At 42.2% G+C, this 13,595-nt stretch overlaps 1 protein-coding gene across 1 annotated transcript in view; it reads left to right on the forward strand.

Annotated features, from left to right (window-relative positions):
- Nucleotides 1-13,595, forward strand: part of LOC311137274 (liprin-beta-2-like) — a gene marked incomplete at its 5' end in the record, with an annotated part of 96,510 nt that overhangs the window by 75,475 nt on the left and 7,440 nt on the right. Inside the window, 9 exons of the mRNA XM_084171674.1 lie at nucleotides 528-639; nucleotides 3,582-3,643; nucleotides 3,726-3,801; nucleotides 4,002-4,108; nucleotides 4,356-4,423; nucleotides 4,685-4,768; nucleotides 5,110-5,170; nucleotides 12,310-12,348; nucleotides 12,723-12,861. Coding sequence (XP_084027800.1) covers nucleotides 528-639; nucleotides 3,582-3,643; nucleotides 3,726-3,801; nucleotides 4,002-4,108; nucleotides 4,356-4,423; nucleotides 4,685-4,768; nucleotides 5,110-5,170; nucleotides 12,310-12,348; nucleotides 12,723-12,861 — 748 coding nt within the window. The remainder of the gene's footprint in view (nucleotides 1-527; nucleotides 640-3,581; nucleotides 3,644-3,725; nucleotides 3,802-4,001; nucleotides 4,109-4,355; nucleotides 4,424-4,684; nucleotides 4,769-5,109; nucleotides 5,171-12,309; nucleotides 12,349-12,722; nucleotides 12,862-13,595) is intronic.

Here is a 13,595-nt window from a genome sequence, read left to right on the forward strand (position 1 = left end):
TCCAATTGAGAATCTGTGGTATGACTTAAAGAGTGCTGTACACCAGCGGAACTAATCCAACTTGAAGGAGCTGGAGCAGTTTTGCCTTGAAGAATGGGCAAAAATCCCAGTGGCTAGATGTGCCAAGTTTATAGAGACATACCCCAAGATACTTGCAGCTGTAATTGCTGCAAAAGGTGGCTCTACAAACTTTGGGGGTGTGGGGGTGAACAGTTATGCACGCTCAAGTTTTCTGTTGTTTTGTCTTATTACTTGTTTGTTTCACCAAAAAAAGTATTTTGCATCTTCAAAGTGGTAGGCATGTTGGGTAAATCAAATTATACAAACCCCCAAAAAATCAATTTTAATTCTAGGTTGTAAGGCAACAAAATAGCAAAAATTCCAAGGGGGGTGAATACTTTCGCAAGCCACTGTAATTGTATTGCCACCTTGTACCTATATCTGTCTGAGACCTAATGTCATAATGTGGTTTTAAACATGGAGTATTGACTTGTATCACTCCATTGACCGTGAACCTCTCTCTACAGACGGAGATAGCAGACCTACAGCAGATACTGGCTTCCAAAGACTCTGAGATCGAGGGCCTACAGAGCCAGTTAGTCTCCAGAGGCTCAATGACCAATGAGAACCCAGAGAGAGGTAACTTTACCTGTCAAACATACATCATCAGTAATACCAGAGACTGGCCATTTTAACTCATAGTGTCAGGATTTCAGGTGTCCACCACATACTAAATACCATCCACTAATGCATATTCTACTGTCAGGGCAGGGGGCAAGTTTGAACTTTGACATTTGATAATACGAACTAATGATACATATTTCGAGTTTGAATTTGACCAAGCTAATTTGATCCAGCTAGTCATCTGCATGTGTGACGTCAGATGTGGTGCCTCATTCAGATAATACAATACCTATCAAATGCCCTCTCTCTACCCCCTCCACTGTTGTCTCTTTACTCTATGCTGCCCCCTGCTGTAGAGGAGGTGTATAGGAGACAGCTGACAGACAAATGTAAGTCTCTAGTCTCTAAGCTCCTGTAGTTGTGGCCCTGGTGCAATGCTGCTCCGCCGTCACTGCCTCTCTGTTGTGCTGTCTAATCCACACTGGCATGCTGTCATGTCTGTCACACCCATTCCATCAGCCTCAGCAGCTGCAGAGGGGAGAAGGGGGAGGGGCAGAAGGGGGAGGGGAGGGGGGAGGGAAGCTCTGACAATTCATCCTCACACCCACGCCCATGAGAACATTGGAGATGACATGGCCTAATAGAGAAGCATGTCTGTTCTACGAAAAATATCCTCAAATATTTTATTTTATCTGTTACGCTGTGTGCACTGAACTGACATACATGATTGTTGCTGACACAACGATCAGATGAAGTGAATTAAAATAATACATACCACCGCAGCACGCAACTCAAACAGCCTACTGATGGAACTTTCCAGTGCGACTATTTTTGCCCTGTAATGTTATTATTAAAACAAAATCAGACCACCCCATAGTAGAATAGTTTACCTATTTACTTAGTCGGCTTGTTGTAGTGTGTTCTATGTGAGATAAATATTCCTCTCAAGGCACATTCAAGTTGCGAGAACCATAGGGAGGGAAACGTACTCTGACAAGCAGTCAATGCAGAACAATTCTTAATGCAATCGCGCGGAAAAACACTTTTGAAAGCAGTTTTGGCCTTTGTTAAAAAAAAGAGGGGATCCCAGCTTTGCATTGCTACCATGTTTATTTCTCTACTCCTAAAATTGCGCAACAACAATGTAACCATTTTTACCAATATGTTATTGGGCTCATTTCTGGAGGTGGAAAATATATTTTAGATGGTGTCAGCATTTTATTCATTTTGGAGTAGAATGTCCTTTCCCGGGGAGGACACCGAACCCCCTAAAAAAGGGAACTGGAATTTGTCAAACTCTCAGTTTAATACAGTGCATTCGGAAAGTATTCAGACCCCTTGACTTTTTCAACATTTTGTTACATTACAGCCTTGTTCTAAAATGATTACATTTGTTTTTTCCCCTCATCAATCTACACACAATACCCCATAATGTCAAAGCAAAAACTGGTTTTTAGAAATGTTTGCAAATGTATTGCAAATAAAAAACGGAAATATCACATTTATATAAGTATTCAGACCCTTTACTCAGTACTTTGTTGAAGCACCTTTGGCAGCGATTACAGCCTTGAGTCTTCTTGGGTATGACGCTACAAGCTTGGCACACCTGTATTTGGGGAGTTTCTCCCATTCTTCTCTGCAGATCCTCTCAAGCTCTGTCAGGTTGGATGTGGAGCGTTGCTGCACAGCTATTTTAAGGTCTCTCCAGAGATGTTCGATTGTGTTCAAGTCCGGGCTCTGGCTGTGCCACTCAAGGACATTCAGAGACTTGTCCTGAAGCCACTCCTGCGTTGTATTGGCTGTGTGCTTAGGGTCGTTGTCCTGTTGGAAGGTGAACCTTCGTCCCAGTTTGAGGTCCTGAGCGCTCTGGAGCAGGTTTTCATTAAGGATCTCTCTGTACTTTGCTCCGTTCATCTTTCCCTTGATCCTGAATAGTCTCCCTGTCCCTGCTGCTGAAAAACATCCCCACAGCATGATGCTGCCACCACCATGCTTCACCGTAGGGATGGTGCCAGGTTTCCTCCAGACGTGATGCTTGGCATTCAGGCCAAAGAGTTAAATCTTGGTTTCATCAGACCAGAGAATCTTGTTTCTCATGGTCTGAGAGTCTTTAGGTGCCTTTTGGCAAACTCCAAGCGGGCTGTCATGTGCCCTTTACTGAGGAGTGGCTTCCATCTGGCCACTCTACCATAAAGGCCTGATTGGTAGAGTGCTGCAGCGATGGTTTTCCTTCTGGAAGGTTCTCCCATCTCCACAGAGGAACTCTGGAGCTCTGTCAGAGTGACAATCAGGTTCTTGGTCACCTCTATGACCAAGGCCCTTCTCCCCCGATTGCTCAGTTTGGTCGGGTGGACAGCTCTAGGAAGAGTCTTGGTGGTTCCAAACTTCTTCCATTTAAGATTGATGGAGGCCACTGTGTTCTTGGGGACCTTCAATGCTGCAGAAATGTTTTGGTACCCTTCCCCAGAATTGTACCTCGACACAATCCTGTCTCGGAACTCGACGGACAATTCCTTTGACCTCATGGCTTGGTTTTTGCTCTGACATGCAATGTGAACTGTGGGACCTTATATAGACAGGTGTGTGCCTTTCCAAATCATATCCAATCAATTGAATTTACCACAGGTGGACTCCAATCAAGTTGATGAGGAAAAAAACTATTTAATCAATTTTAGAATAAGGCTGTAACGTAACAAATGTGGAAAATGTAATGCGGTCTGAATGATTTCCGAATGCACTCTACATGTACAAAATGATCTTCTTTCCCTAAAAGCATGATGGTCATTACTGCTTTACATGAAAGGTTAACTTGGCCCCGCAGACAATCGATCTGAGATCGACTTAAGTTTCAGTCATGGGATTTGTTTTTGCTTTAACCCCAGGAGTTATGAACAGTTGATATTGAAACATAATTACTCTCATGATTTACAAAAATACATTTTATTTTCTGTTTTCAGACCAAGAATTCCAAAGGTTGAAAATGGGGATGGAGACTTTGTTAGCAACAAATTATGAGAAAGTAAGTAAATGTGTCATATTCTAATTTCTTGAAGTTGTACAAAGTGAAGGTATGTTATTAAAGTCCTCTCTATTTGTGTCAGGACCGTCACATAGAGGAGCTGACTGTTCTCCTTGACCAGTACAGGAAGATGAAGGAGGTGATGGCCCTCACTCAAGGTAATACACTCACTGCTTATAAACACTCCCTCCCAGAGATAATACACACTCACTGCTTTTATACACACTTACTCAGAGGTGATACACACTCACTGATTTCATATACTCAAGCTGAGAGCTTGTATTTTTCAAACAAATAGTTCCAAGAATGTTGAAGATAGTATGCATTGAATAAATTCTGAATGTTTGTGTGTGTTTAGTGTCCAGTGAGAAGCTCCTGGTTGGGAGCAGTGAGGAGGAACTGAGTTGGAGTCTGAAGATGAGGGCTCTCACCCATAAAGCTCATTCAGACATCATCCGGTCAGAGGTAAGAGAGCTCTGTCTGCTCCTCCTCTATGGACCACAACACAGTACAACTACAACCCTGCATTTCTCAAGTACTCACCCACTCATACATATGTTCATTGAATAGTACTAACGCTCTGAATAGTAATATACTCCATGCCTCTACTCTCACATACCATGCCGGTGTATTAGCAGACTATTTAGTGTGCATATTCAAAGTGTATAAACTCTTGCTCTAAAGTGTGTCTGTGTGATATCGCCCTACCCAGATGTCTTCTAGAGGATCCTCTCCCCTGTTAGTGTCTCCCTCGTCCTTCCAGAAAGAGCTGGACTCCAGGTAAACAAACAAGCCAGCTGACAACCAATGATTGCACACACATGGAGGAAGAATTCCCCAATGGGCTTGTATTGTTGTTGTTGAAATTAGATGTCCTTGGGAGAGGTTGACCGAACGTGAATAAAAGGCCCTTGTGCCCCTGTACACCCACACACTTGCAAGCACACTCGCTCTCACAAACACACACACACACACCCCTTGTGCCCCAGCCGTGCTCCCTCATGTTTGCTGTGTTCTATTGGACCTGTCCCTGTGTCCCAGCTGCCGCAGTATCCAGACCTCCCTGGAGACGTCGATGGTGATGGTCTCCCAGAGTGACGCTGGCTGCTTCTACAACGGAAAATGGCAAGTAGAGCTGAGGCTGTATGGGTGTGACAGCCAGGCCCGCTATTTGTTTTGGTTGTCTTTAATTAGGGGCCCACTAAAGTGGCTGTGAGTGACCCTGTCACTGCGATGTCCCCGCCTGGCACAAACAGCCCCCACAGCCCCCCTCTCCTGTAGAGCCCAGCCTGTCACATCACATTACCCACAATCCCCTCCGGGAGGTAGGGCATCCCAAAGACCACAGACTGCTGCCAACCACTGCCAACTCATAAATCTACTGTGGAGAGGCCAACCCTTAACCCAACTTGAAATACTATAGTGTTGTAGTGCTAGTTTGGTTTCAATTTTGTTTTTCTCAATAGGTCCCAACCACGGATGCTTTCAAGTAGCCTGGAGGAGTTACAAAGCGGATCGTTACCAAAGGTTTCAAGATTTTGCTGTGTTTATTTTATATATTTTTTTGACCAAGTTTTTATTTGTTTTGTTATTTTTTGATGGGGGGGTTACAGGTACATTATTCATTTAAATGTATTACTTTATAAAACATGTACCTGTAGTACTCAAAAGAAAAACAACAATAAGAAATACATAAGAGTTTAAGTAATAATACATTCAGTATAAACAGGAAAAGAAAACAAAAAAGAAGTGGGCCACCACCCCCAACTTCCCATCCCCCCCAGTGTATATGCTTATTTATATATATATATATATATATATATATATATATATATATATATATATATATATATATATATATATATATATATATATACACATTGCCTTCAGAAAGTATTGATACCCCTTGACTTATTCCACATTTTGTTGTGTTACAGCCTGAATTCAAAATGCATTAAATAGATTTGTTTTCTTAACCATCTACACACAATACCCCATAATGATAGAGTGAAAACATGTTTTTAGAAGTTTTTCCAAATGTATTGAAAATGAAATACATAAATATGTCATTTACATAAGTATTCACACCCCTGAGTCAATACATGTTAGAATCACTTTTGGCTGCGATTACAGCTGTGAGTTTTTCTGGGTAAGTCTCTGAGCTTTTCACACCTGGATTTGCACATCATTATTTTTAAAATTCTTCAACTAGGCCTCTCAGGAACATTCAATGTCGTCTTGGTAAGCAACTCCAGTGTATATGCTGAAAAGTGAATGTATCTCCCAGTGTCTGTTGGAAAGCAGACTGAACCAGGTTTTCCTCTAGGATTTTGCCTGTGCATAGCTCTATTGCATTTCTTTTTATCCTAAAAAACTCCCTAGTCCTTGCCGATGACAAGCATACCCATTACATGCTGAAGCCACCACCATGCTTAAAAATATGAAGAGTGGTACTCGGTGATGTGTTGTTTTAGATTTGCCCCAAACATAATGCTTTGTATTCAGGACATAAAGGTCATTTATTTGCCAAATGTTTTGCAGTTTTACTTTAGTGCCTTACACGATGGATGTTTTGGAATATTTTAATTCTGTACAGGCTACCTTCTTTTCACTCTGTCATAGAGGATAGTATTGTGGAGTAACTACAATGTTACTGATCCATCCTCAGTTTTCTCCTATCACAGCCATTAAACTCTATAACTGTTTTAAAGTCACCATTGGCCTCATGGTGAAATCCCTGAGCGGTTTCCTTCCTCTTCGGCAACTGAGTTAGGAAGGATGTCTGTATCTTTGTAGTGACTGGGTGTATTGATACACCATCCAAAGTGTTATTAATTAATTAACTGCTCGGCTGAGGGACCTTACAGATAATTGTATGTGTGGGGTACAGAGATGTTAAACACTTATTGCACACAGAGTGAGGCCATGCAACTTATTATGTGACTTTTAAGCAAGTTTTTACTCCTGAACGTATTTAGGCTTACCATAACAAAGGGGTTGAATACTTATTTACTCAAGACATTTCAGCTTTTCATCATTAATTAATTTGTAAACATTTCTAAAAACATCATTCTACTTTGACATTATGGGGTATTGTGTGTAGGCCAGTGACACAATATCTCAATTTAATCAATTTTAAATTCAGGCTGTAACACAACAAAATGTGGAAAAAGGTGTGTGTATACTTTCTGAAGGCACTGGATACATTCAATGGCAAATTTATTAGGTACACCCATCTAGTACTGGGTCGGAACCCCCTTTGCCTCCAAAATAGCTTGAATTCTTCGGGTCATGGAAACATTTCTCAAGTAGTATCAAGGGACCTAACGTGTGCCAGGAAAACCTTCCCCATGCCATTACACCACCGCCACCAGCCTGTCCCGTTGACACCAGGCAGGATGGGGCCATGGACTCATGCTGCTTATGCCAAATCCTGACACTGCCAATGCATGACACAACAGGAACTGGGATTTGTCGGAACAGGCAATATTTTTCCACTCCTCAATTGTCCAGTGTTGGTGATCGCGTGACAAGGACCGACGAGTTGTGCATTCCGAGATGCCGTTCTACACACCACTGTTGTACTGCGCCGCTATTTGCCTGTTTTTGGCCCGTCTGTTAGCTTGCATGATTCCTGCCTTTCTCCTTCGACCTCTCATCAAAAAGCTTTTTTCGCCCACAGGACTGCCGCTGACTGGATGTTTTTTGTTTGTCGTATCATTCTCGGTGAAAAGCCCAGGAGGACAGACGTTTCTGAGATATTGGAACCAGCGCGCTTGGCACCGACGATCATATCATGCTCAAAGTCGATTAGATCACTTGTTTTGCCCATTCCAACATTCAAGCAAACAGTAACTTAATGCCTCGATGCCTGTCTGCCCGCTTTATTTAGCAAGCCACGGCCTCATGACTCACTGTCTGTAGGAGCGAACCATTTTCGTGTACGGGGTGGTGTACCTAATAAACTGTGTATGTGTATATATATATATACACAGTGCCTTCGGAAAGTATTTAGACCCCTTGCCTTTCTCCACATTTTGTTACGTTACAGCCTAATTAAAAAATGGATTAAATAAAATAAAAAAACTCAGCAATCTACACACAATACCCTATAATGACAAAACGAAAACAGGTTTTTAGAACTTTTTGCAAATGTATTAAAAATAAAAAACAGAAATACCTTATTTACATAAGTATTCAGACCCTTTGCTATGAGACTCAAAATTGAGCTCAGGTGCATTCTGTTTCCATTGATCATCCTTGAGATATTTCTACAACTTGATTGGAGTCCACCTGTGGTAAATTAAATTGATTGGACATGATTTGGAAAGGCACACACCTGTCTAAATAAGGTCCCACAGTTCACAGTGCATGTCAGAGCAAAAAACAAGCCATGAGGTCGAAGGAATTGTCCGTAAAGCTCAGAGACAGGATTGTGTCGAGGCACAGATCTGGGGAAGGGTACCAAAAAATGTCTGCAGCAATGAAGGTTCCCAAGAACACAGTGGCCTCCATCATTCTTAAATGGAAGAAGTTTGGAACCACCAAGACTCTTCCTAGAGCTGGCCACCCAGCCAAACTGAGCAATCGGGGGAGAAGGTCAGGGAGGTGACCAAGAACCCGATGGTCACTCTGACAGAGCTCTAGAGTTCCTCTGTGGAGATGGGAGAACCTTCCAGAAGGACAACCATTTCTGCAGCACCACCAGTCAGGCCTTTATGGTAGAGTGGCCAGACGGAAGCCACTCCTCAGTAAAAGGCACGTGACAGCACGCTTGGAGTTTGACAAAAGGCACCTAAAGACTCTCAGACCATGAGAAACAAGATTCTCTGGTCTGATGAAACCAAGATTGAACTCTTTGGCCTGAATGCCAAGCATCACATCTGGAGGAAACCTGGCACCATTCCTACGGTGAAGCATGGTGGTGGCAGCATCATGCTGTGGGGATGTTTTTTGAGCGGCAGGGACTGGGAGACTAGTCAGGATCGAGACAAAGATGAACGGAGCAAAGTACAGAGAGATCCTTGATGAAAACCTGCTCCAGAGCGCTCAGGTCCTCAGACTGGGGTGAAGGTTCACCTTCCAACAGGAGAATGACCCTAAACACACAGCCAAGACAACGCAGGAGTGGCTTCGGGACAAGTCTCTGAATGTCCTTGAGTGGCCCAGCCAGAGCCCGGACTTGAACCCGATCTAACATCTCTGGAGAGACCTTAAAATAGCTGTGCAGCAACGCTCCCCATCCAACCTGACAGAGCTTGAGAGGATCTACAGAGAAGAATGGGAGAAACTCCCCAAATACATGTGTGCCAAGCTTGTAGCGTCAACAAAGTACTGAGTAAAGGGTCTATATCAGGGGTGTCAAACATACGGCCCGCGGGCCGGATCAGGCCCGCAAACGGGTTTAATCCGGCCCGCGAGATGATTTTGAAAAAAATAAAAATATATAAAAAAATATTTTTGTAAAGTATAAAAATGCGCTGCAATTTTTCAATAAAATAAACTGCTGTTCCAATTGCGTCCACTGGATGGCGCAATAGCAATTGTGTTAAGCAAGCAAACTGTTTATACCGGGGCAGAGCAAGTAGGTCAAGCACGTGCAGCCAATGAGCTACTTTGTTTTGCCCGCGATATTTATTACGGCTTCTACTTTTAACATTATGTGCTTTGGCACCCTCATTGCCCCAATATGTCTCTGTCAAAAAAGAGAAAAGTGGACGCAGAGTGCAGAGTGTTCCAAGAAAAATGGTCATCCTATTTAATCACGGAATTGAATGGGAAAGCTGTATGTTTGGTGTGTTCACAGCATGTTGCAGTGCTGAAAGAATATAACCTTCGTCGCCACTATGTGAGTCTTCATGCCGACAAATATGACAACTTTCAAGGACAGCGGAGATGAGAGAAGGTGAATGAACTGTTGGCGGGTCTGAAGAAACAGCAGTCTGTGTTTACTCACAGCCGAGACATCAGAGACGCTGCAGTGAAAGCTAGCTACCTCATTGCTAATGAAATCGCAGTGGCTTTAAAACCATTTAGTGAGGGTGAATTTGTAAAAACATGCATGATGAAGGCAGCAGAGATTGTGTGCCCTGAAAAGCACCAGGCTTTTGCAAAATCAGCCTGACAAGAAACACAGTTGCAGACAGGATTTCCGATCTTTCAGTGGATTTGGACAGCCAGTTGAAGCAAAAAGTAAAGTCATTTATTGCGTTTTCGGTTGCAATTGATGAAAGCACGGACATTACAGATGTTGCACAACTGGCCATTTTCATCCGCGGAGTTGATGACACATTGACCGTCACCGATCAGTTCGTGGAGTTGGTGCCGATGACAGATACAACGACAGCAGCTGATATTTTTACCGCACTCGTCGGCGCGCTGGACAGGGTCGGAGTGGACTGGTCCCGCGCTGTCAGCCTGGCTACAGATGGTGCGCCCTCAATGATCGGGAAAAAAGCAGGCGTTGTGACAAAGTTCAGAGAGAAAGTGCAATCTGTAAATGGAGGATGTGATTTTTTGACTTTTCACTGTATTTTGCACCAGGAGGCTTTGTGTTGCAAGTCATTAAAGATGGATAACGTCATGAAGGTGGTCATCCAAACTGTTAATTTCATCAGATCCAGAAGCCTGAATCACCGTCAGTTTGACAGCCTTCTCAGAGAGAAAGACCACATCTATGGCCTGCCATACCACACTGAGGTAAGATGGTTAAGCCGAGGTGCTGTGCTGAGGCGTTTCTTTGATTTACGAGAAGAAATTGAACAGTTCATGGAAGAAAAGGGCAAACCAGTGTTAGAATTTCATTCCGCAGAATGGATGCAGGACCTTGCATTTATGGTGGATGTTACAGAGCACCTGAATAACTTGAACAAACAGCTGCAAGGGCGCAACAAAGTTGTCACGCAGTATTATGACAGCATACGTTCTTTCAAGTTGAAGCTGTCATTGTGGGAGACGCAACTTGCCGGTGGTGATGCAGCTCACTTCCCCTGTCTGAAAAATGTGTGCGCGACCCAACATGTGGCAGACATGAAGCGGTTCAAAGATAAAAATAACGGGACTGTTACGGGAGTTTGAGCAACGCTTTCAGATTTATGTTTATATGTTTTTATGTTGATGTGCTATTGTTTTTAATTGATTTTATTTTATTTGTATATTTAACCTATTCTTGACTCTGTGGTTCTTGCACTTGTTTGGGGAACAGGATTTCATTATTTGTATCTACATTTCTGCCTGAGAAATGACACCCTGATATAGTTCTGTGATCTGTGAAACAGTTCTGTTAATCACTGAGGCATTGTGTGTTTGTGTGTTCTTTTTCTTTAGAATTTTCAAATAAACTTGACGTGTTTTATGATTAATATTGATGTTGTGCTTGTACTATTTTGGACACACTGTCCTCAGGCTCCAGCTTTATGTTGTATGTTGATCGTATTAAAACAAAGAAAACAATCTGAAGTTGTTGTTTTTAAGTTATATATACCATGATTTTTCCGGTCCGGCCCACTTGGGAATAGATGTTCCTCCATGTGGCCCCTGAGCTAAAATGAGTTTGACACCCCTGGTCTATATACTTATGTAAATGTTTTATTTCAGATTTTATTTGTAATACATTTGCAAACATTTCTAAAAACCAGTTTTTGCTTTGTCATTATGGGGTATTGTGTGTAGATTGATGAGGAGAAAAAAACGATTTAATCAATTTTAGATTAAGGCTGTAACATAACATAATGTGGATAAAGTCAAGGGGTCTGAATACTTTTCCAAATGCACTGTATATATTGTTTGTATGTATGTGTTGGGCTTTATGGATTGATTATTTGTATGTGTTGGGCTGAGATGATTCTGTACAGAGTCAGGTATAATTGTGCAGGCCTCAATTGTTCCTTAACTACCACCATTCAGTCTTGCTATCGATAATTATAATGTTATAACTTCAAATAGTAACTGTATCCACGAATTGGGAGAGAGTGAGGTGATTGCCGTCTAAGAGCATTATCTTTTTTTGCGGCAGTGCTGCCTGCAAGCAGTAATCGTCTCTGATTGATTGAGAGATTCAAGGAGCTATCATTGTTAAGTAACATAATAGATGCAAAGCATTGAATATTTACATGCATGCACTTCTAAGTGAATTTAGTCACTTTGCCCCAGAAGCATTTAACTGCAAGGCACTCCCACATCATATGAAGAAATGGGCCTACCGGATTTGGTGTTAAATACAGTCTGTGAACAAACTTAAAATGTATAAATTAATGGTTCGGATTACGGGATACCAAGGTCATATTTTTCCATATTCTGTTCCAGTTAAAGGGTTGTTCAGATTCAATTAGATCTGTGGACCATACTTTTTTAATGGCTAGGTCAGAATATGAGCTTTCCAAAAGTGGATTTTCTGTGTTTTGATTTAACTTTAAGATTACAATATATCCATCTTAGACATACAGCATGTGCTTCATTTGTAATTGACCAAACACATTAGAAACGTTATGCGTGCTCTAACAACAATACATAACCAATTAGCTTCTGATGACTGTTAACCTAACAAAAACAGCTAAACACATACATGTATTCTCAGACTCTTGTTGTTGAGTTGATAATGTTAATACATTACTATACTAACAGTGTATGTGTTCTCTTCGTTACATGCACGGTCACCCCTCCTGTAGCATGTAGTGGTGGGTCAACCAGTTGAACCGGTTTCAGAGGTATTTTCCACTGCATGATCTCACCACCGCTAACCCTTAACCTCTCACAAGCTGACTTTATCCTATCTGACCTGAACAGAACCAAGGGTTCAGCTGAAACTGTCAAATGTAGTAGCGATCATAGTCTAGATGCCCCTAAGGCTTTTGAAATTGGCCTTTTGTCTGTTGTCTCATGAACACTTTTGACTCCAATGGCAGTCCAATCGAATTAACAATGATATTGTCATGAAAGGACAAAATATAAATCTGATTCTCAAATTCTGTTCTGTAATTTAGCAGCATTTCAACTGAAATCAAATGTCAACAGATGCCATTTAATTCCATTTTGAATAGACTCGTGACTTGCCTGTAACCATGCCCACCCTCCCCCACAGAGTCAGCACATGGAAATGAACAAATATCAGACCCTACCAGGGAAGCTATCTCGACCTGACATGAATGGGGATCGAGAGCAGTACTTTACACCAGACCAGCTGTCCCCTGACGATAGTGAGGACAGTGAGTTTAACCTAAGTAAGTCGCATCTTAAAACACTGCTCCTTGTCGTTTTTATCAAACAGCCTACTGGAACGTTGCAAACAACAAATAACAACAAAACCTTCCTTGGTTGTATATTATAAATCAATAACTACACTTCTATGGCTTGTTGTAACATTTACATTTACATTTTAGTCATTTAGCAGACGCTCTTATCCAGAGCGACTTACAGTTAGTGAGTGCATACATTTTTTTTCCAGTACTGCTCCACTCTTCTCTCACAATGTGGTTGGTTTGCATGGGGTGGCTATCGTCTGCATTCTCGCTCACTCTGTACTAATCTTCCTCTTGGTTTGCTGCTGTACTGTTTCTCCTGTCCTCTTTTTTGCTTTGCGTGGCTTTCTGCTTGTGTTATGGCTGAAGACCGCTGCAGGAGTGCCAGTGCTCCAGCTTTAGGTACCGTACTACTACTCACATACGGAAGGCCCATGCATGTCAAAGCACCAGGCCCCTGTTTTCACTATGGATTAAAGTTGTGACTTAAAGTTGATAACTCCAGCCTGTGCTGGAGGGAGTAAGACCCTCAGTGAGTCAAAGAGAGGTGTCTCAGATTATGCCTGGCTCTTTTTTCTCACATCAGTGATTGGTGTTGCAGTGCACAAAGCTTACATTAACCTCAAAAGTAGGGTTACTTAGGCGATGTCACGTGAGGCGATGGTTAAGTGCACAGGGATAGACCATGGCTGATCTGGCTTAAACATACACTGTAA

Source organism: Coregonus lavaretus (assembly GCF_964263955.1).
Source record: "Coregonus lavaretus genome assembly, chromosome: 11".
NCBI classification, from domain to species: domain Eukaryota; kingdom Metazoa; phylum Chordata; class Actinopteri; order Salmoniformes; family Salmonidae; genus Coregonus; species Coregonus lavaretus.